The 23,429-nt window shown below is 37.5% G+C and overlaps 1 protein-coding gene across 7 annotated transcripts in view; it reads left to right on the plus strand.

Annotated features, from left to right (window-relative positions):
* Positions 1-23,429, plus strand: part of MIGA1 (mitoguardin 1) — a 91,677-nt gene that overhangs the window by 18,254 nt on the left and 49,994 nt on the right. For all 7 annotated transcript variants that reach the window (XR_003524196.2, XR_003524197.2, XM_027619024.2 and 4 more), the window contains exons 4-7: positions 1,150-1,286; positions 3,518-3,644; positions 5,347-5,480; positions 6,199-6,322. Coding sequence is in view for 5 of the 7 variants with exons in the window: in XM_027619024.2 (XP_027474825.1) it covers positions 1,150-1,286; positions 3,518-3,644; positions 5,347-5,480; positions 6,199-6,322 (522 nt within the window). In the remaining 2 variants the exon portion in view is untranslated. The remainder of the gene's footprint in view (positions 1-1,149; positions 1,287-3,517; positions 3,645-5,346; positions 5,481-6,198; positions 6,323-23,429) is intronic.

The following is a 23,429-nucleotide window of genomic DNA, read 5'->3' on the forward strand; positions in this document are numbered from 1 at the left end:
ACTTCATTATTTTACCTTTAGCAATCCTATGAATTAGGACTACATCCTGTATTAGTGTTTAAACATAAAGAAAACTGAGATAAGGAGAACTTAAGTGACCTGCTCAGGGTCATATAATTCCAGGAAATGAGGAGTGTCTTAACTGTTGCATTAAGATGAACTAAGACACAGCGTCTGCCATAGTTTAATAGATAGATGGTTAGGGGAGACAGAACTATAAAAACTAATTGTAATATGTATTTTAATTCTCAGGAAAGGAAGTGCTTATATTTTGTTAAATTTATTTATTTATTTTTTGTTTTTATTTTTTTTTAAAGATTTTATTTATTTATTTGAGAGAGAGAGAATGAGAGACAGAGAGCACAAGAGGGAAGAGGGTCAGAGGGAGAAGCAGACTCCCCGCCGAGCAGGGAGCCTGATATGGGACTCGATCCCGGGACTCCAGGATCATGACCTGAGCCGAAGGCAGTTGCTTAACCAACTGAGCCACCCAGGCGCCCTATTTTTTTATTTTTTAAAGATTTTATTTATTTATTTGACAGAGAGACACAGCAAGAGAGGGAACAGAAGCAGAGGGAGAGGCAGAGGGAGAAGCAGGCCTCCCGCTGAGCAGGGAGCCAGATGCGGGGCTCGATCCCAGGACCCCGGGATCATGACCTGAGCCGAAGGCAGACACCTAACGACTGAGCCACCCAGGCGCCCCTATTTTGTTAAATTTATAACTTGAAGGTCCATAATTGCCAGTATTTTTTTTAAAGATTTTATTTTTAATTAATCTCTGCACCCAACATGGAACTTGAACTCATAAACCCAAGATCAAGAGTTACATGCTCCACTAACTGAGCCAGGCAGGCACCCCTAGTTGCCAGTATTTTTATACTGATTACAATAGATCAGTCAAATATTGCTCTAATTAATTAGGTGAATATTTTATTCTTAAAGAAGCAGAATTTAGCAGTGTTAAAAGCAGTTGTGAAGAGATGTAGATTTTAATAATGGTGTACATTTAATAATTTACACAATTGAGTGAGGTGACTTTTAAAATTAGAAGCTTTCTGAATGAATATAATGTAAACTTTTACTGAGATTTTACCTGAAATTTATCATTGGACTAATACTTCTAATATTATTGATATATTTGTTTGGTAGGTTCAAGTTGTTCCAGTAGTAGACAGAATTTGACATTATCTTTAAGTTCTGCCAAAGACAAAGGATCTCAGTCTTGTAACTATGCTAATGGAGGACTTTTCAGTAAATACTCAGGTTCTGCACAGAGTTTAGCCTCCGTAAGTAACGAAAATAATTTATTATTTTATAGATCTACTTTTGTGTCTATTATCTATTTGTTTAAATGTCATATAATTATAGATAGCTCTTAGTATGGAAAGAATCTTAAATTATCTGGTTTTGTCCGTTTTCTTAAAGCAAGTAAAATTTTCCTTTTGCTGAATAACCAGCCAGTTTGGTTCCACTTTCTTGAGTAAGTGATGTGGACACACAGGATCCTGTAGAATAGTGTTGATGTGGAAGTATTGCTTTAAAACTAGATGTTCTGCAAAAAAGCTGGAAGATAACAGCCAGACTTTGTACTAGGTCACAAAATGATGAGCCTGAGTAGGTAAAAGTGTGTGGCTTGCTGAAGCCAAATGTGGAGTTTCTCACCTTGTTCTTTGGAGCATTAATATAGTATTGATTGACAAGTGAGAAATAAAGTTAGTATTGGTGAAATTTAATATAGTTAAAAAATTTGTTAAATAAGTAGGATATACATTTACTACTAAATAAAGAAGAGGCAAAAAAAAAATGTATAGTGATAAATGTGTCCCTGATCCTCTTGGTTCTCTTCCTTAGAGACAAACAACATTGGTAATTTCTTAAATACATACTTCTGGGAGGGTATGCCTCTACCATCATGTATATTCATTATTTTAAATAATTATTGAACACCATATTCTGTACCTTCTATATTTTGTTGGAATATATAGCTGCCCCATTCTTAAGTGCCTAAAAATACACTAAATTTTTAAAGGCTATTCTGTGGTAGGAACATCTAGATCAAAGGCCTGCAGGCTTTTAGTTCCTCTTTAAAACTGAGCAGGATAATGAAATATATGCCCATTCTATAATCTGGATTTACTCTATAATCTGTCAGACAAGTGCCTCTGTTTTGAAACTTTTCAACTGAAAGTTGAAGCTGTTCTTCTTAACTACTAAGTAGAGAAAGGGGGTTTCATGATAAATTTGAGTAGAAAGTCTTTAGAATCACTTTACTGTACTTGCCTAAGCTGACCTCATCATTCCAGTGCCAGAGCTATGGACCCAGATTTCTGCCTTTTACTGAGTGCCCAAACAAGGAACAGATGTGGAAAGGAGGGGACAGGGTCCATAAAACTTGGTAATTGGATATGAGAAGTGTGGGAAGAGAAGTTAAAGATGACTTTCTGTTTTCTAGTTTGGGAAATTATGGGGATGGAAGTATTATTAGTGAACCTGAGAGGAGGAAAAGTTTTTGTTTTGGGAAGATACAGAGCTCCTTTTTTTTTTTTTTTTTTTTTAGATTTTATTTATTTATTTGTCAGAGAGAGAGAGAGCACAAGCGGGGGAGCGGCAGGCAGAGGAAGAAGCAGGCTTCCCGCTGAGCAAGGAGCCCAATGCAGGACTCGATCCCATGATCCTGCTTAACCATCTGAGCCACCCAGGCACCCCCAGAGCTCCTTTTTGATATAGTCAGCAGAAGAACTGAGTAGAATCACCAAATATTTCCACCAGATGGAAAAAAGGGCTAGATTTCTTTATTTTTATTTTTTAAAAGATTTATTTATTTGTTTTGAGAAAGAGAGAGCGCCCATGAGTGGGGAGAGGGGCAGAGACAGAATCCCAAGCAGACTTCCCGCTGAGCATGGAGCCCCACACAGGGCTTGATCTCATGACCCATGAGATCATGACCTGAGCTGAAATCATGAGTCAGACATTTAACTGACTGAGCCACCCAGGCGCCCCTAGATTTATTTAAAAAGGACACAAAACTGGAAGTAGAGACTAGGTAGTCATTTGCATAGAGGTGACCTAAATGATTGGCTCAGTGCATCTTGCTAGAGAAGGGAAGATGATAGAGGCTTTTTCAATTTTAGTTATTGTTTAGCAGAGAATCGGCATTGTTAATAAATTCTAAAAAGGAAATAAGCTAGTTACCTCAAACCAAAGTAAGTGTGGATAAAATTTATAAGTAAATACTTAATAAAACAGTAAACTATAAAAATAACTGCTTGACTTTTTTTGGAAATAACTGATTTTTGTTTGAAATACTCTTTGTGTATTATTGAGCAAACAAAGGCTTAAAATTCTTAGGGTCTTATGACTCCTAGCTGAATATAATCAGATTTATTTCTTCAGGTAGGAATTACATGGGTTGTTTTACCAGGAATAGGATTTATATAAATAACTTAAAAATATAAAAGATGGCAAAATAGTGTCACAAAAGAGATTTTGAAGTAACTTTTGTCGATCTTAATTTTAGGTCCAGAGTGTCAATTCTTGTCATAGCTGTGCTTGCGGCAATTCTAACTCCTGGGACAAAGCAGATGAAGATGATATTAAACTTGTTAATATTCCTGTGACCACTCCTGAGAACTTATACTTGATGGGTAGGAATAACATAAAAAAGTTTTAAGATATACTCACATTTAAACTAAAGAATGATGAATTATTTTAAGGAAAGCAACATAATTTTGAAATTTCTTATATCTGTTGAATCTAGTGTACATAACAAAACCTATTATATTAGTTTCTGGAGGATGCTCTAACAAATTACCACAAACTTGGTTATTTAAACAGCAGAAATGTATTCTGTCAGAGTTTTGGAGGCCAGAACACCAAAATCATCACTGGGCTGGAAGCAAGGTATCATTAGAGCTATGCTTCCTCTGGAGGCTTAGGGGAATATCTGTTACTTGCCCTTCCCGGCTTCTGATGGCTTCTGGCTTGTGGCCATGTGACTCCAATCTGTACCTTCCATCATCACCTCCTCTCTGTGTACCAAATCTCCCTCTGCTTCTTACTGGGACAGTTGTGATTGGATCTAGGGTCCACCAAATAATCTAGAATAATCTCCCCATGTTAAATTCCTTAATTTAATCACATCTGCAAAGACCCCTTTTCTTTGTAAGGTAACATTTACAGGTTCCAGAGACTAGGACCTGACATCTTTGGGTGGCCATTATTCAATCTGCTACACTCATCTAACCTGATTTGTTGATTCTTTTTTTTTTCTTTTTAAAGATTTACTTATTTATTTTAGAGAGAGAGAAAGCAGTGGGAGGGGTAGAGCAGAGGGAGAAAGAACCTCAAATAGACTCTGCACAAAGTGCAGAGACTGATGCAGGGCTTGATCTCATGACCCTGAGGTCATGACCTGAGCCGAAACCAAAAGTCAGATGCCTAACTGACTGAGCCACCCAGGCACCCCTATTTATTTTTATTTTAAGTAGTTCCATGCCCAACCTGGGGTTTGAACTCATGACCCTGAGATCAAGAGTTGCATGCTTTACTAACTGAGCCATCCAGTCACCCCCAAATCAAGCAACTTTTAAAGATCTTTTTCTTTTATATGTCTAGAAAAATTAAAGTTTTGAAATATTTTCGTTTTGTTTGAAGTACATAATTATTTTGGTAAGACTTTTTTTTACTTGGAGAAAAAGAAGCACATACTCACCTTTTTTCCCCCCATAAAAGCTGTCTAGCCGAGGGGATATGGAATTTCTACTTGAACTGTAACCCTTGATGGGTTTTCCAACAGTCTTGTAGATTTTTAACTGAGCAATTTATCCATCCAAATCAACAAGTTGGTATCATGTAGTTTAAGAAACCTTTTGTTGGGAAAAAAGATGGAAAAACTTTATTCTATGGGGTGCCTGGGTGGCTCAGCCGGTTAAGCATCTGCCTTTGGCTTAGGTCATGATCCCAGCGTCCTGGAATCGAGCTCCACATTGGGCTCCCTGCTCAGCAGGAAGCCTGCTTCTCACCACCACCTCCCCCCTCCCCCACTTGTGTTCCTGCTCTCGCTATCTCTCTCTCTCTCAAATAAATAAATAAAATCTTAAAAAAAAAAAGAAAGCATATTGGTTATTTCTCTCTGATTTTTGGTTGACTAGAACTATAGACCTAGAATATATTGGGAAATTATAATTCTGTTATGAAATGAGGTGAACATAAAATTATTCTTTAGTGCCAAAATTATAGTCAGACTGTGCCATTGTTGATAACTATATGAGAAAGACTCTAGCCCATAATAATTTTCTTTTGGCATTGGTTTTTCTTATTTACAACTATTCTGTTCTTAATTCATAGGTATGGAGTTGTTTGAAGAGGCATTGCGTCGATGGGAGCAGGCTCTCACCTTTCGAAATAGACAGGCTGAGGATGAAGCCTGTAGTTCCATTAAATTGGGTGCAGGAGATGCCATTGCCGAAGAAAGTGTAGATGTAAGATTTATCTGAGAATGGCCTTTATAATATTGGAAGAATTGAGCAATGTTTAATGTTGATTCAGTGTACTTTTGTGGCATTTAATACAACTGTTTCTTTTTTTTTTGTCTCCCTTGGGATTATGTGGGGGTATGTCTTATTGGGCTTTTTCTGTTCCGTGAATTATTAAATCCCAAATTTGCAATTCATAATCAAGTTCCCTGATTTTCCAAGAATATGTAGGATTAAGCTAATATGATTTCTAAAGGAATTTTTAAAAGTCTGTTTTATACTTTATGTTTAATTAAGTGGTATTATGTTCATAAAAGTCACATAGAGTTTGAACTGGACTGGTACTTATCATCTTGGCTAGTGCATCAGAATCATCTGAAAGGCTTGTTAAAACAGACTTGGGTTTCTAATTCAGAGGCTGGGGTAGGCCCTGAGAATTTGTGTTTCTAGCAACTTCCCGGATGATACTGATGCTGCTGGTCAGGGATCTTACTTTGAAAACACCTGATCGAGTCCCACCGTTAAATTTACAGATAGAGAAGCTGAATCCCTAAGAACTGAGGTGACCTGGCCAAAGGCCCAGCTAGAACCAAGCGCTATAACCACCCAACAGTCGTTGCGCATCATTCCACACTTTCTCTGGCCTTTCATTTAAGTGAAAGGTATTGAGGATTTTAATGTTTGAATCTAATACTTGCTGTGTGTACTTTTTCTCTCCTTGTAGGATATTATTAGTACTGAATTTATCCATAAACTTGAAGCTCTGCTGCAAAGAGCATATCGTCTCCAAGAGGAGTTTGAGGCTACCCTGGGGGCATCTGATTCTAATTCCCTTGTTAATGATATCGGTAAGATGGGTATTTTATATGGTTTTTATGAAATGTGTGAATTTTTTCTTTTATATTCTTGGAATCATTTGCTTAAGGGTATTAATATGATTACATATTTTTTAGAAAATAGTAAGAGAAAAAGGTTCTATCATATTTACTGTTTTTTTCTTTCAGTTTTATTTTTCTAGAGTGAACTTAATGCCCTTAAGATTTAATGTCAAATGCTTACCATAGGTAGGATTGTGACTTTGTTTTAAAATTATATTCTAAGGGAAAGAATCCCAGTCCAAGTGTTGGAGAGAGGAAGAAAATAAACAATAATAGGGCACCTGGGTGGCTCAGTTGGTAAAGCAACTGCCTTCGGCTCAGGTCATGATCCTGGAGTCCCGGGATCGAGTCCCGCATCAGGCTCCCTGCTCAGCAGGGAGTCTGCTTCTCCCTCTGACCCTCTTCCCTCTTGTGCTATCTCTCATTCTCTCTCTCTCTCAAATAAATAAATAAAATCTTTAAAAAAAAAAGAAAAGAAACAATAATATAAAAATGGGACAGAGACACATCTCAAAAATGTGCATGTAGCTCATGGCATACATTTAAAATATTTTAAGTGATTCTATTTCTTGGACCCCATTTTAACTGCAGGCTAGCTTTTCATATCAGCAGTCAGGACATACATTATTATATACCATTTTATTTTATATTTTCAAGAGAAAAGAACTTTGGAAAAGACTTCTTAAAGTAACGTCTTCATAGGGATGAATGATTAAATTGCTTCCTTGAAGTCTGTAAATGTTGCAAAGAATGAAGACAAAATTACATTGCATCTCTTTTTGGTAAAAATGTATTTTTTTTAGGTTTGAGGGGAATTGTTATTTAGGTAAAAGATTTTATTCATATTAGAATTAAGAATTACTGTGTAGGGGTGCCTGGCTGGCTCAGTTGGAGGAGTGTGTGACTCTTTAGGGTCATGAGTTCGAGCCCCACGTTGGGTATAGAGATTACTAAAAAAAAACTTAAAAGAATTATTGTCTATATGTCATAGTATTATATGAAGCCTCTTTGTATTAATTTGCTCTTTCCTTTTTCATACTATATTGTCAACAAAATTATTCATTAGGTTTGAGTATTTTTAAATAGTTTCTCTGTTCTTATCATAGGCATAATGTTTTGACATGTGGAGGTTACAGGCCAGGAAAAAAGTAGACAGTAGTCATGTCAACAAATAGAATTTTTCAAAGCCTTCTTTTTATATTTATAGTTTTTTTCTACATGGTTTCTTTTGTAACTTATTATATTGACATTTAGAAAGGACAGAGAGAAGGAATTCTAAAAGAATTCAAGTGTAACAATGGAATGGAACAACTGAAAAAGATAGAAAAGTAGTTAAGTGGCAAGGAAAACCACAAAGAAAAAGGAGTAGGAAAAAATTATAAGTGTAAGGAGGGGAGAGGAAAAGAGCCCCAAGGCTTAATGTCTAATTCTAGGAATGGAGGCTTTGCCCTCACTGTTCTAATTGTCTACCTACAATTTCTTTCTAGCCTCATGGTAAGGATCATGTAGGTGTGTAGTTCTTGTATTTGTTACTCTTGTAATGTGCGTCTCAGATTTGGCTCTGTTTAGCATGCCCAAAGTTTCTTTTTTCCACTGACCATGGAGGTTGGCAAAGTCCATCTCTGATTTTTTTTTTAGGTTATCAGGTTATAAAGATTTCTTAGGTGCTTCCCCAAAAGGTCTGCTTTGGGTTCACATTGTTCTGGACAAGAAGTCCCCTAGGCAGATGGCTTAATTTCTAGAGCCTTCAGGTTGTTTCTGAGTAAATTGTTAATTTGGAATTCTAAATGGATAGGATTTTTATAGTGGAACCCATAATCAATCCATAAATTTGGTTAGCTTAGGTTTGGAATAAATTCCCAACCCAACCCATATCTTAACCTGGGCTGTCACTGGCTTCTAAGCTGACTGGCTTTTTCCTGCAGTGCCTTGTCCTGTTATTGCCCTGAGGATTCCAGTTGACATGAAGCTGTTATATTTTGTTCCTTCTTGGGAGTTCTTTGGAAATTGTTCTCTTTTTGAAAGTTTCCATTTTTGAACTTCTGGACTGAAACAACTCAATCTATGGTCAGGATTCTGGTAGGAGAGTACCTCTGTTATATCTGTTAGTTGATACTGATCAGAATTGCTTAGAAGTAAGTTAGCTCTCCTTATTCTCTAAATCCAAATTCATTTTACACATTTAATGTATATTCCTGGGGGCAACTTATGGCTAATAGTCATAAATAAAGATGTTAATAAATAACTTCAGAGGTTCAGGAGTGAATTTAAACCAAGTATTGATCCGATTTCAGTGAATACTTCACTGTTTCGGAATTTGCTTTGTCTTATTTGATGAAATTATATTTTTTTTTCTTAAGAATTTGATAGGTTTTCAAGGTTAGAAGATTTCTCAGCAGTCATTTAATTTATCTCCTTTCCCCTCTGTCCTGTACTTAATAACTAACACCTGCAATTGCTTGCATATTACCATGTGCAGGGCCCTTTGCTGAGCACTTACATACATTGTAGTTTCTTCTTTCCCTGAGGTACTACACTGAGTGAAAATTATCTCACTTAATCTTCACAACAACTTAATATAAGATAAATAAAGTTATCATCCTCATTTTTCAGATGGGGAAAGAGGAAAGGAGATAGTAATTTCCCTAGAGTTGCATGGCTATTAAATGACAGAACCCATATTTGGACCCAGGCAGGCTAACTTCAGAGTTCATATTCCGAACCACCACGCTAGATTCCCTCACTACTTTATAAGACAGATACCTTCCTTGAATGGGATGATTGACTGTGAACTCTGTGAGCAGGGTATGCCTACTGGCAAAGTTCCCTTTAGGAGATATAATCTTGGAGCAAGCAGCCTGGAAACCCCACAGCTGCTAAAGAAAGGAAACATTTCTTGTGGTAGTAAGTAATTTATTTATTTATTTATTTATATTTTTTAAAGATTTGATTTATTTATGAGAGAGAGAGCATGAGTAGGGGGAGGAGCAGAGGGGAAGGGAGAAGCAGACTCCCTGCTAAGCAGGGAGCCCGACTTGGGGGCTCGATCCCAGGACCCTGAGATCATGACCCGAGCCGAAGGCAGACGCTTAACCGACTGAGCCACCCAGGTACCCCAGTATTTATTTATTAAAAAGATTTTATTTATTTATTTGAGAGAGAGAGAGAGGGTGTGCAGATGCATGAATGGGATGGGGGAAGGGCAGAGGGGAAGGGAGAGGAAGAGAAAAGAATCCCAAGCAGACTCCGTGCTGAGTGAAGAGCCCAACATGGGGCTTGATCTCATGACCCTGAGATCATGGCCTGAGCTGAAACCAAGAGTTGGACGCTTAACTGAGCCATTCGGGCGTCCCTGTGGTGGTATTTATTTAATGTGGATCTTCCTTTCCTTAAAAAATTTTTCCTTCTTCCATATGTGTGTGAGGATCTGAGATTAACTCTTGCATCTTTCTTCCTCTCTCAGGCCCCCTAGGCACTCTAGACATATACACTCATTTTGTAGAAGGAAGTTATCAAGATTTAATCCAAGGACAAAAGAAGAGAGCTACTATTCTTACCTGAGGGAGATAGTGCCAGCTGAATTTAAAGTTTCTATTTATTTATTTAGTAATCTCTACATCCCATGTGGGTCTCGACTTCATGACCCTGAGATCAAGAGTTGCATGCTCTTCCAGCTGAGCTAGCCAGGGCCCCCAGTAGCAGCTGAATTTAGTATAGTATTTTAATGATTACTCTAATGGAGTGCCCTTTGGCCTGTATCTCCATAATAACCGAAAGCAGAATCCAGATTCACACTAAATGGGTTCAATTCCTGGCTTCACCATTTAAAAGCTGTGTGATTATATAACTTGTCTAAACCTCAGCCTCCTTATCTGAGAAATGGGCATATAATACCTATTTTCAAAATAATTATGAGGATTAAATGAAATAATACATAAAAAGTGCTAGGTATAGGGTAACAGTGTTTATTGGGTTGGAATTTGGAACTTCTCTGGGACACTCAGGAAGACTGTGGGTTTTTTGATGTTCTTATTTTACCTTATTCCTATATTTGCTAATTTCAAGGTATTTAAAATTTCTTGGGTGCCTGGCAGGTTCAGTTGGTAGGGTGTGTGACTCTTGATCTCAAGGTTGTGAGTTCAGGTGCCATGTTGGGTGTGGAGATTACTTAAAAATAAAATCTTTTTTTTTTTTTAAAGATTTTATTTACTTACTTGAGAGAGCAAGAATGAGAGAGAGAGAGAGCACATGAGAGGGGGGAGGGTCAGAGGCAGATGCGGGACCCGATCCCGGGACTCCAGGATCATGACCTGAGCCGAAGGCAGTCGCTTAACCAACTGAGCCACCCAGGTGCCCAAAAAATAAAATCTTTAAAAAAATATAATTTCTTGTCCAGTGATATCATCTTCCTCCTGTCCAGTGATGCTATAATTTTTTCCATTAGTTTTTTTTTGTCATTTTTTAAAAAGATTTTATTTATTTATTTTACAGAGAGAGAGAGAGAGAGAGAAAACACAAGTAGGCAGAGCGGCAGGCAGAGGGAGAGGGAGAAGCAGGCTGTCCGCTGAGCGGGGAGCCTGACGTGGGGCTTGATCCCAGGACCCTGGGATCATGACCTGAGCCGAAGGCAGCTGTTTAACTGACTGAGCCACCCAGGCGCCCCTTTTCTGTCGTTTTCAGTGGGCCTTTGGGAAGAAGGAGAAGTAAATGCCTATGCCCTACTATCTTGAAGTAGAAATTCTGGACATTATAATCAGAGCCCAAGGACTGCATTAGCTTTCAAACATTGCTAATGTTGAGCTTATAGTTACTAAAACTTGTAAGTTCTTTGTTACTGTTAGATTTGTTGTTAAGCTATATCTTCTCTCATTTATTCTTGTGCAGTTGTTTTGGGCCCAAGTTTTAGATGTTATATTTATTATTCTTACTAAATTGTCACTTCTGAGTCATCATTCCGAATTGTTAAGATCATTTATTTAGATTTTGATTTGATATCCCTTTCATCTATCAGTCTCTAGTTTGGTCACTTTGGTCTAGTTGGTCATCAGTGCTCTCATCGAAACCATTAACACAAAATATTTAAAGGAAAGCTTGTTACCTTCTGCTCACGACACTTCTGACACCAAATATGTGTTTCCCATATGAAGCAATTCTCCAGTTCTCTTTAGACATCAACTGGATGTCGTACAGTTTAATTCAGTTCTGACACTAACTTTCCAGAGTTTACACAGACCCCACAGATGAAGGGCCCTGCCTCACAAGACTGCCCTCCACTCACATGCCAATTACAAGTCCAGGTTCCCCAGACTTCTGACAAACCATCAGTAAATCAGGAGTTCTGCAGTTCCCTCCTTAAGTTTGACAGTTTGCTAGAACAGCTCACAGAACTTAGGGAAACACTTTACTTACTATCACCAGTTTATTATAAAAGGTGCTAACTCAGGAACAAATGGAAGAGATGCATAGGACAAGGTATGGGGAATAGGCCCAGGGCTTTTATGCCCTCTCCAGGTGCACAAGCCTCCCAATACTTTTTTTTTTTCAAACATTTTATTTACTTATTTGACAGAGAGAGACACAGCGAGAGAGGGAACACAAGCATGGGGAGCGGGAGAGGGAGAAACAGGCTTCCCGCCGGAGCAGGGAGCCCAATGCGGGGCTCGATCCCAGGACTCTGGGATCATGACCTGAGCCACCCAGGTGCCCCAAGCCTCCCAATACCTTGATGTGTTCTCTAACCTGACAGCTCTCTGAACCCTAGTTTAGGGTTTTTATGGAGACTCCATTATGGAGGCATGATTGATTAAATCATTGACCATTGCTGATTAATGTGATCCTCAGCTCTTTTCCCCTCAGGGATTGGGTTTGGAGCCGAAAATTCCAGCCTTCTAGTCGTATGGTTGGTCCCTTGGCAACCATCCCCCACCTCCAGAAGTCACTCATTAGCATAAATTCTGGTGTGGTTGTGATAGGAGATTATTATGAATAACAAAGATGCTCCCCTCACCCCCATCACTTAGGAGATCCTAAGAGTTTTAGGAGCTCTTTGTCAGGAATTGGGATTGAATATATATTATCACATCACAATATCACATCTTAAAGTGGGCAAAGCCAGAGCCAGGGATCTGAGGTATGATACTTTCAAGTTGCCTTATGTCGCTAAGAATTATCAAGACACTGTTGTTCAACGAGCAATAAATTCAACTGATTCTACTTTGACATTTTTTCATCTTGATCACAAAAAGATCATGGAATACTTATTTATATATCATGCCAAAATGAGTGTGTATTTATATACTTAACCATTAATTTAGGAAAATGTAAATTTTTTTTTTTTAAGAGACTAATATGAGGACGCCTGGGTGGCTCAGTCGGTTAAGCATCCAATTTTGGCTCAGGTCATGACCTCAGAGTTGTGAGATTGAGCCTGCTTAAGATTCTCTCTCTCCCTCTCCCTGTGCCCGTCCTCCTACTCCCCCTCTAAAAAAAAGGCTAATATCAATTCACATTTTTGGGGAAATATTGCTGATACTGAGCTATTTTGTAGGCGAGTATTTGCCATTAAGTCTTTTTTTTTTAAGATTTTATTTATTTATTTGAGAGAGAGCATGAGAGGGAGAGCACATGAGGGGGGAGGGTCAGAGGGAGAAGCAGACTCCCTGCTGAGCAGGGAGCCCGATGTGGGACTCGATCCTGGGACTCTAGGATCATGACCTGTGCTGAAGGCAGTCGCTTAACCAACTGAGCCGCCCAGGCGCCCCTTCTATTTTTTTTTAATGATTTTATTTATTTATTTGAGAGAGAATGAGAGAGACAGGTATAAGTCTTTATACTCACTTGTAAATCATCTTAGTTTTAGAAGTCACATGTCAGGTTTTATTGACTACATAGAACCTCAGCAAAACTTATTTCACTAATTTGGAGTTCAAAATATAAACAGGGACTCTATTTAATTTTACATCTGCACTATCTATAGTAGTCTGCCAAGTTAACACTGTAGACAATATTACGAGGAGGACAGTTTAATTCCTCCTCAGCACGATTCTTTCAGTATGTTTAGCGTTTCTCTTTTTAGATAACAGTGTTAATTAAAAGTGAATTAAATCTATTCTCTTTTTTAAAGATAACAGATCCAAAAACTTTTGAGTTGTTGGCATTATGAATTATTTGGTTACTTTAGGTAGGTGAAGTTAATAACAGTTGAAAAAACACATAGTATGATTCTAGCATTGGATTATGATAATGGTTGCACAACTCTATACATTTACTAGAAGTCATTGAATTGTACATTTGTTTATTTATCTATTTAAAGATTTTATTTGAGAGAGAGAGAGCACAAGTGGGGGGCGGGGGGCAGAGGGACAAGCAGACTCTCCACTGAGCATGGAGCCTGATCCCAGGACCCTGAGACTATGATCTGAGCCAAAGTCAGATGCTTCATTGACTGATCCACCCAGGAACCCCTGAGTTTTACATTTAGAAAGGGGGAGATTTATGATATGTAAATTATATATCAGTAAAGCTATTAAAAATACGGTATGGTTGGGGTGCCTGGGTGGCTCAGTCGGTTAAGCGTCTGCCTTCGGCTCAGGTCGTGATCCCAGCGTCCTGGGATTGAGCCCCATATCAGGCTCCCTGCTCCGAAGAGAGCTTGCTTCTCCCTCTCCAGCTCCCCTCCGGCCCCGCTTGTGCACCCTCTCTCGCTGTCTCTCTCTGTCACATAAATAAATAAAATCTTTAAAAAAAAATACAGTATGGTTGTTTTAAGCTAATTTTTTTTAAAGATTTTATTTATTTGACAGAGAGGATGTGCACAAACGGGGAGTGGCAGAGGGAAAGGTAGAACCAGGCTTATCTCCAAGTGGTGAGCCCGATGTGGGACTCAATCCCAGGACCCTGGTATCATGACTGGAGCCGGAGGCAGATGCTTAACTGACTGAGCCACCCAGGCGCCCCCTTTTTAAGCTAATTTTAAGTAAGTTTTCATGAATTTGAATTAGTGCACAACATCACTTTATACTAAAAATTTTGAATAATGCAAATCCCAAAAACTTTTTAAAAATTCATCAAGAATCACTTAGTTTCAAAGCTTTGGGCCTGGTGAATTATAAACTGTTTGCTATAGGTGGTGTCACTTCAGCTGGTAACTGGAAATACTAACTATCCTTTATAAATGCCCTATGAACCATACTAACGTTTATCGGCACAGAAACTTCTGCAGGTGGTTTTAGTGATTCTGCTATTATTATTACTTCTGTTGTTAAGTTTAGAGCCTTTTTTATATTTTGTAATATTGTCATCCAAGTGGTCATTAAATTTTAAAAGCACTGAAAAGGTCAATAACTGCTGATATTCTTGCTGTTAATTTAGTACTGAGCATGCTGGAAATATTGGCACTAGCAGAATTAAAGCAAGAGCACACTTTTATTTTAAAAATTAAAAACTTCTGGCAACTTGGCTAAAATCACAACCTTTGAGGCACCTGGGTGGCTCAGTCGGTTAAGCGGCTGACTCTTGGTTTCAGCTCAGGTTGTGATCTCGGGGTCCTGGGGTTGAGCCCTGCATCGGGCTTTGTGCTCAGCCTGGAATCTGCTTGAAATTCTCTCTCCCTCTCCCTTTTCCCCTCCCCCTGCTCTTTCTCTCTTTAAATAAATAAATAAAATCTTAAATAAAGTTACAACCACTAATGTACTCCTAAGCCAAGCTGTCATCTGTGTTAAAATAGGAAATACTTTTGATATTTGGAAAGGGATAGCATTACAAAAAACTTCCTACAAATACTACAAATGTTTTAAAAGCGTTCTTTAAAAAATGTTTTTATTATAGTCATTTACTGTGCTTTAAAACTATGCTTGAAAAAAGAAATACAGCACAGTTGCTGTGATCTACTTCAACCCCTCTTATATTTCTTCCTGTAGGAAAATAACTTTGAATTAGGCAGGGTTTTAAGGCATGAATTCCTTGCATAAAATATAACCACTCTTTATTCTCTAATTCATCTTTTGCAGTGTTCTGTCCTGGTATTTCCTTAACCATTCTGAATTAGTAAATCATTATTGGATGTACAGTTGACCCTTGAACAATACAGGTTTGAACTGCTCAGGTCCACTTATACATAGATCTTTTTTAGTAAATATGGTGTAGTACTGTAAATGTATTTTCTCTTATGATTTTCTTAACATTTTCTTTTCTCTAGGTTATTTTATTATAAAAATACAGTATAAAATACATATACAAAATATGTGTTAATCAACTGTTTATATTATCAGTAAGGCTTCTGGTCAACAATAGCCTATTTGTTAAGTTTCGGGGGAGTCAAAAGTTATATTCAGGTTTTCAACTGCGTGGGAGTTGGCGCCCCTAACATTCATATTGTTTAAGGGTCAGCTGTATTTCTATATTTGCTCTTACACATCAAAAGTTTGCTTGGGGCTTAAATGATAATTATTTGTTCTATTACTCCGACTATAAAATGAAATGAAGATTTGAATTCTCTAATAAAAAAATGTTTTACTTATTGAGACTGTTCAGTGTTAAATGCAAGGAATTGAAATCACTAGAGGGCAGCACATTATATCTACATATTAAAAGCCTATGACTCACAAATGCCATTCTGTGCTACTCCTAGCCCTGGAAGTTAAATTTAGGTCACTACATTTTTTTTTCTGGCATGTTTTGTATACACCTGCTACTGTAACTCAGAGTGAGAGCATGGATATGATGCACAGACTTGAAATAACAGTGTAAATTTCCGTTAGTGTTTAAGTTCTTCCAGCTAACAGCATCCGTAAGCATTATGTTTATACGTAGTTTTTCAGAAAATTGTTAAATTATCATTTAGTTATTGTAATTTTTGAAGGTACAAACCAAAATAATCCAATATGATTTCAATTATAGACAGTATAGCTTAATGATTAAGAACATAGGCTCTGGAGGTAAACATGGGTTCAGGTCCCGGCTCTAGGACTCTTAGTAGCTAAGAAACCTAGGCAAGCCCTGACCTTTCTTAGACTCAGCTTCTTCATAAGTAAGATGGAGGACTCTATTAGGATCAACTTCATAGAATTGTGAAGATTGAGTGAGATAACTATATCATTTTATTATTTATTTGATTTTTTTCCTTTAAGTTTTTATTTAAATTCTGGTTAGTTGACATACAGTGTAATATTAGTTTCAGGTGTAGAATTTAGTGATTCATCACAATACCCAGTGCTCATCACAAGTGCCCTCCTTAATACCCATCACCCATTTAACCTATTCCCTGCCCACCTCCCCTCCACCGACCCTCAGTTTGTTCTCTATAGTTAAGAGTCTGTTTTCTGGTTTGCCTCTTTTTTTTTTTTTTTTCTGGTTTGCCTCTTTTAACATGTATCATTTTAGTATAGGTACATGGTAAACACTTGTTATCTATTCATATTATAGTCTAGCATTTTTATGAGGCCTTTTTTTTAAGATTATATTTATTTATTTGAGAGGGAGTGAGAGAGAGCACAAGCGAGGTGAAGGGCAGAGGGAGAAGCAGACTCCCTGCCGATTGGGCAGTCCAAGCTGGGGCTTGATCCTGGGACTCTGGGATCATGACCTGAGCAAAGGCAGATGCTCAACCGCTCAACTGACTGAGCCACCGAGACGCCCCATGAGGCCTGTTCTAAGATTATTTTAAAGTTGCGTGGTTACAGGTAGATTGGTGTCACATGTTCATAACTTGTTTTAAGGGATATTGTTCACTCATATTCTCCAGACAAGATTCATTGTTTCTGGGAATTAATTTGATTTTTCTCATGTTAAAGTGGTAACTTAAATTTGCATTTCCTGAAACAAGGTATTTAAGTCATGTTTAAAGTTACTTGTTTGAGGCACCTGGGTGACTCAGTCGGTTAAGCATCTGCCTTTGGCTCAGGTCATGATCCCAGGGTCCTGGGATCGAGTCCTGCATTGGGCTCCTTGCTTAGTGGGGAATCTGCTTTTCCCTCTCCCTCTGCCCCTCCCCCCTGCTCATGCATGCACTCTCTCTCACAAATACATAAATAAAATCTAAAAAAAATAAAGCTATTTGTTTGAGGGGCATCTGACTGGCTCAGTTGGAAGAGCATGCAACTGTTGATCTCAGGGTTGTAGCTCGAGCCCCACCTTGAGTGTAGAGATTACTAAAAATAAATAAACTTAAAAAATAATTTATTTGAGAAAGTAAAGAAGATACTCTTTATAAATATACTTTTTCTTTGTGTTAGAAAAGAAAATGTCATCCTGAAGGACAAATACTTTGCAAAAGTATTTATTCTAGATATAGCTAAAATTACTGGCTTTCTTTGATTCCTGATCTTGACATATGCATAGGAGAAAAACAAAAAACAGTAATGGAGATACTTTTTGTTAGCATGTATAATTATTTAGCAAATTCTCTTGATTCTGCCTCCATGATATAGTTCTCATTCATTCTCTTTTCTCTGCACCCTCATTAAAGTTTGCTTGGATTTAGTAATCTCCTGATTAGATTCCTTCTTCTGGTCTCTCTCGCATTGGTACATGTGTACCTTGTTTCTAGAGTTATCCTCTTGGTGCAGAGCTCCCATCTCTCTCCCATATACTCCAGCCAAACTGAACAAAGTCTCTTCCAGAACTGAAATTCTTCTCTAAGATTTTAGTCATATAATCAACTTCAGGTTTTTAGTAAATTTTTCTTCTTTTTCTTTTTGCATTCTTTTTCTGATACTGTTCCTTTGCATAATTCAACATGCTCCGAAGCATTTTTTTTCTGCCTATAGAATATAACTCTGTTCAAAACTACTTCCTCCGTTCATCCTTCTCTGCTTTTTCAGCCGGAGGAAACCTCTCATAGCTTTCTCTGTTCCATAATAATATTTGTTGTTCTTAGTGATACCATTTAAAAACTCCTCTGTCTCTCTGATTTCTGAATAAACTGAGAACACAAAAAGAGCCTGATATTGATTAAACAATAGTTTTAACTTTATTTGGAACTTTTTTTGCTAATGTCTGGATTGGAAAATGTGGTAAGGCTTCCTACACTGTCCTCCCTTCCCCTCAAAAAAATTCTCTGGAGAAAAGCTGAGAATGCAGAGAAAATGCCTAGCACACTTAGCCAGTTGCATAAGAATTCCCTGCCTGCCTTATAATCCCTGCAAACACTCTGTCCAGCTCAGGAGAGTGCGATCCAGCACCAAAGTGATGGGTTTGCAGACCTAGACCTTTCTCTAAAAGACTTGAGAGAGAACAAACACTAATGTACACCAAGAGCCATGCAGTGAACAATGACTTTTTCCCATTTACTTCTGTTTAATGGCATTCAGGTTCTCAGCATTAGCTAAGTTACTCTTCCTATAGGGAGGAGCAAATAGAGAGGTGAAGAGAATAACTTAACGTGTTAATCCTGTATAACTTCTTCCTGGAAGAAGATGGGAGTGGAAGTCGCATCTGAAATATGAAATTGTGGGACGTTTAATGGTTTTCTCTGTGGAATTGGTTATTTTTGACAGTAAATTACAATTTTTTAAAAAGATTTTATTCATTTATTTGTCAGAGAGAGAGAGCACACAAGCAGGGGAAGTGGCAGGCAGAGGGAGAGGGAGAAGCAGGCTCCCGCTGAGCAGGGAGCCCGATGTGGGGCTCGATCCCAGGACCCTGGGACCATGACCTGAGCTGAAGGCAGACGCTTAACTGACTAAGCCACCTAGGTGTCCCAATTACAGTTATTTATGTACATATCCAGTCTCTTATATCAGACCATAAACTCCTTGTGGGCAGATGGAATAGTTAATTCTCTTCTTTTCAATGCCTGATACTGTGGCTTCACTGTATCACCCTCACTTTGGTCTGAGGGTCTTAACAAAATGTTTATCAGAATTACCTCTGTAGTTTTTCAACAACATGGATTCCTAGGCTCTGCTCCAGATCTATTGAATTTGAAACTTTGGGGTTTGGATTGTGAAATACATTGGTATTTCATAGTTTAGTAGATAATTCTCATGTGCATTTCTGTTTAAGAGGTCTTTCAAGTGATATATAAATGATAAACTTATCATTAATTTTAATTTTACCACATTTATCATCTTTCCTTTATGATTTGTACTTTTTGTGTATTGTTTAGAAGATATAAAGAGAATTGTTTTGTATTTTGTTTGGCAAGTTTTAAAGTTTTTTTTTAAATTTTAATATACAGTGTTATATTGGTTTCAGACGTACAATGTAGTGATTTAGCAATTCTGTACATGACTCAGTGGTCATCATGATAAGTGTGCTCTTAATCCCCTTTCCCTGTTTCACCCATCCCTCCGCCCACCTACCCTCTGGTAACCATCAGTTCTCTGTAGTTAAGAGTCAGCTTTTTGGTTTGTCTCTTTTTTGTTTGTATGTTTCTTAAATTCCAACATGAGTGAAATTGTATGTATTTGTCTCTCTCTGACTTATTTAGCTTTATACCCTCTAGATTCATCCATGTTGTTGCAAATGGCAAGATTTCTCTTTTTTATGGTTGAGTATATTTCACTGTGTATATATATATATACCACATCTTCTTTATCCATTCATCTGTCAATGGACAGTTGGCCTGCTTCCATAATTTGGCTATTGTAAATAATGCTGCACTAAATATAGGGGTGCGTATATCTTTTCAAATTAGTGTTATCATATTCTTCGGGTAAATACTCAGTAGTGGAATTACTGAATCATGGGGCAGTTCTATTTTTAATTTTTTGAGGAACCTCCATACTGTTTCCCACAGTGGCAGCACCAGTTTGCATTCCCACCAACAGAGCATGAGGGTTCCTTTTTTCCCACATCCTTGCCAACACTTGTTGTTTCTTGTGTTTTTGATTTTAACCATTTTGGCAGATGTGAGGTGATATCTTATTTTGGTTTTGATTTGCATTTCCTTGATGATGAGTGATGTTGAGCATCTTTTCATGTGTGTGTTGGCCATCTAGATGTCTTCTTTGGAGAAATGTCTGTTCATATCTTCTACCCATCTTTAATTGGCTCATCTGTTTTTTGGTGTTGAGTTGTATAAGTTCTTTATATATTTGGATAGTACCCCTTTATTGGATATGTCATTTGCAAATATCTTCTCCCACTCATTCGGTTGTTTTTGGTTTTGTTGGTTGTTCTCTTTGTGGTGCAGAGACTTTTTATTTTGATGTAGTCCCGATAGCTTATTTTTGCTTTTGTTTCCCTTGCCTCAGGAGGCATATCTAGAAAAATGTTGCTATGGCTTATGTCAGACAATTTACTGTGTTCTCTTCTAGGGTTTTTATGGTGTCAGGTCTCACATTTAGGTCCTTAACCCATTTGAGTTTATTTTTGTGTATGGTCTAAGAAAGTGGTCTAATTTTATTCTTTTGCATATAGCTCTCCAGTTTTCTGAACACCATTTGTTGGAGAGACTTTTTTCCATTGGATAGTCTTTCCTGCTTTGTCAAAGATTAATTGGCCATATAATTGTGGATTTTCTCTTCTGTTCTGTCTGTTTTTGTGCCAGCACCATTCTGTTTTGACTACCATAGCTTTGTTGTAAATTCTCTTGTCTTTGGTGTGGTCTTTTCTCTATGTTTAGTTATGGAGAGTCTGTTCTGCCAGTGTTCGGTCATTTTCTGGGTTATTTACATTGATGTGGGTGTTATCTAGGGGTATTTGTGGAACAAGGTAAGCCTAGGCTCCTTCTACTCCACAGTCTTCTCCAGAAGTTCTCTGAAGTTTTGTTTTTTATATTTAGGTGTTTAGTCTGCCAGGAGCTGATTTTTTAAACCTATATTATTACTATTTTTTTAACATTTGAATAAATTGTTGCCTCAGCACCATTCAATGCATAATATATCTTTTTCTTAATGATTTGAAATGCCCCTGTCCTATGTCAAGTTGTCTTATGTGTTGTGTGTCTTTTGTGGACTGTTCTATTAGTCTGTCTGTCCCTGCCTTGGTTTCACAGTGTTTTCTTTACTGTAGCTTTATTTAGTTTTATTATAAGTCTTGACACCTGGCAGGGTGAGTCCATTCACTGTGTTCTTTTTTAAGAATTGCTTTGCTATTCTTAGCCCTTCGCTTTTCTATGTGAAGTTCTTAGGACATCTTGTCAAGTTTCATGAAAACCTCTCTTGGGATTTTGATTATTACATTGCATTTATAGGTCAGCTTGTGGGAGAATTTATCTTCATAACATTAATGTTTCCATCTAGAAACATGGTATGGCTCTTCATTTCTTTAAGTCTTTTATGTTTTTCATAACTTTTTATAATTTCTTTCATAAAGGTCTTACATATTTTCATTCCTAGAGCCCTTATAGTTTAGTTATCATTGTACATGGTATATTTTTAAAATTTACATTTACTGATTTTTTTTCTTGTCATTATCTAAAATGTTCCTGATATTTGTATTTGAATATTATCAACAACCCTTCTGAACTGTTATTATTTCTGCCACCAATAACTTGTTATAATTTCTTTTGGAATTTTTATCTGGAATACATACCTATGAATGATAACATTTATTTTTATTTCTTTCTTCTCAACACTTGCTTTCTTTTTCTTTTTCTCTTCTTCTTTTACACACCCTCCCCTTCCCCCACCGCCCGTCTTACTACTTTGGGTAGATTCTTATGGTTCTTTCTGCCTCTGAAGAGAGCTATGTAGAAAGGACTATGAGTTAGCTGTCCTGCCACACAGAATCAAACACTGTGCCCCTGTTGCCGTGGCTCCCCAGTAAGGTACAGAAGTGTTGATGGGTTGGCAGGGACGCGTGAAGACTGTGAAGGCAAACGATTGCTTAAAAATCAACTCGGTACTATTTATTTAACTTTACTCTTTGCCTTATATGTGATGGTATTCAGATGAAATAAGGAGTAAAGTCCCCGTCTTCAGGTTGCCTCTGGTATGACTGGCCATTTAAGACTTATTTTTATGAAGCAATTAGAGAGCAATATAGGTTAGTATATGCCTCAGTATTGAGCTATTTCATAAGACTCAGTCTAAACTCCTTCCACAAAGCATAAGATCCTTCTTTTAACTTTTCCTTCCCACCTCCATTCTTTTTTGTACTTCCCAACTGAAGTGCCCTTGGCCTGTTTAAGAGCCTAAGATAAGAACTTGAAAGTAAACAGATGTGGTTTGGGACATGTGGTTATCTTTGGTTATCTGCTACTGTTTGTTTTTGCTGAAATATCTGAGTGTGTTTTAAATTCATTTGGAAACGCATATACATATTATGAGTATCAGGTAAGAAGATATGTATAGTACTTCATGACTACATTATTTTTCCTTTTAAGTAAATAATTTTGTAAACTTTGAAGAGTGGCTGTAAATGGATGGTAGATTTACAAATGTTTGTTGTATTGGGGCACCTGGGTGGCTTAGTCGGTTGAGCATCCAAAACTTGGTTTCAGCTCAGGTCATGATCTCACAGGTTGTGGGATCAGCCCACTGTCTGGCTCTGCGTTCAGGGCAGTCTGCTGGAGATTCTCTCCCTCTGTCCCTACCCCCATTTATGCACATGCTCTCTTGCTCTCTCTCTCTAAAATAAAGACATCTTTAAAAAAATTGTACTATTTTGATTCAAAATATACATCTATGCTACATATATAATTTTTGTACATATCAAATATTGCACAATAAAAGTATATTTATCTTTCATATTGAACAGGAATTTGTGTTATTAATTCTTTTGGGAAAAATTAGACTTTAGTTGGTCACAACAACTAGTGAGATTGGTAGACTATGGGATTAAAACCTAACATCAAGGAATGATTTATACTTTAGGAGACTTCTGTTATTATCATGCAGGGTATGCATTATTACGTGGTTTGGTAGTTTATTTCAGTAACAGCACATTCAGGATTAATATTATTCTTTACTCACTTTGCTTAGGCTATTAGGACTGGACCAAATTGCTGAATTTAATACTAGTATAAAATTAAATCTGATTAACAACAAATGAAGCTTCCTAGCAGTTTCTTGGGGACATAATTTAGTTGATATGCTTTTTTTTAAAGATTTTATTTACTTGAGAGAGAGAGCACGAGTTGGGGGAGGGTTGGAGGGAGAGGGAAAAGCAGACTCCCCACTGAGCAGGGAGC

This window comes from Zalophus californianus, chromosome 4 (genome assembly GCF_009762305.2).
Source record: "Zalophus californianus isolate mZalCal1 chromosome 4, mZalCal1.pri.v2, whole genome shotgun sequence".
NCBI lineage: Eukaryota > Metazoa > Chordata > Mammalia > Carnivora > Otariidae > Zalophus > Zalophus californianus.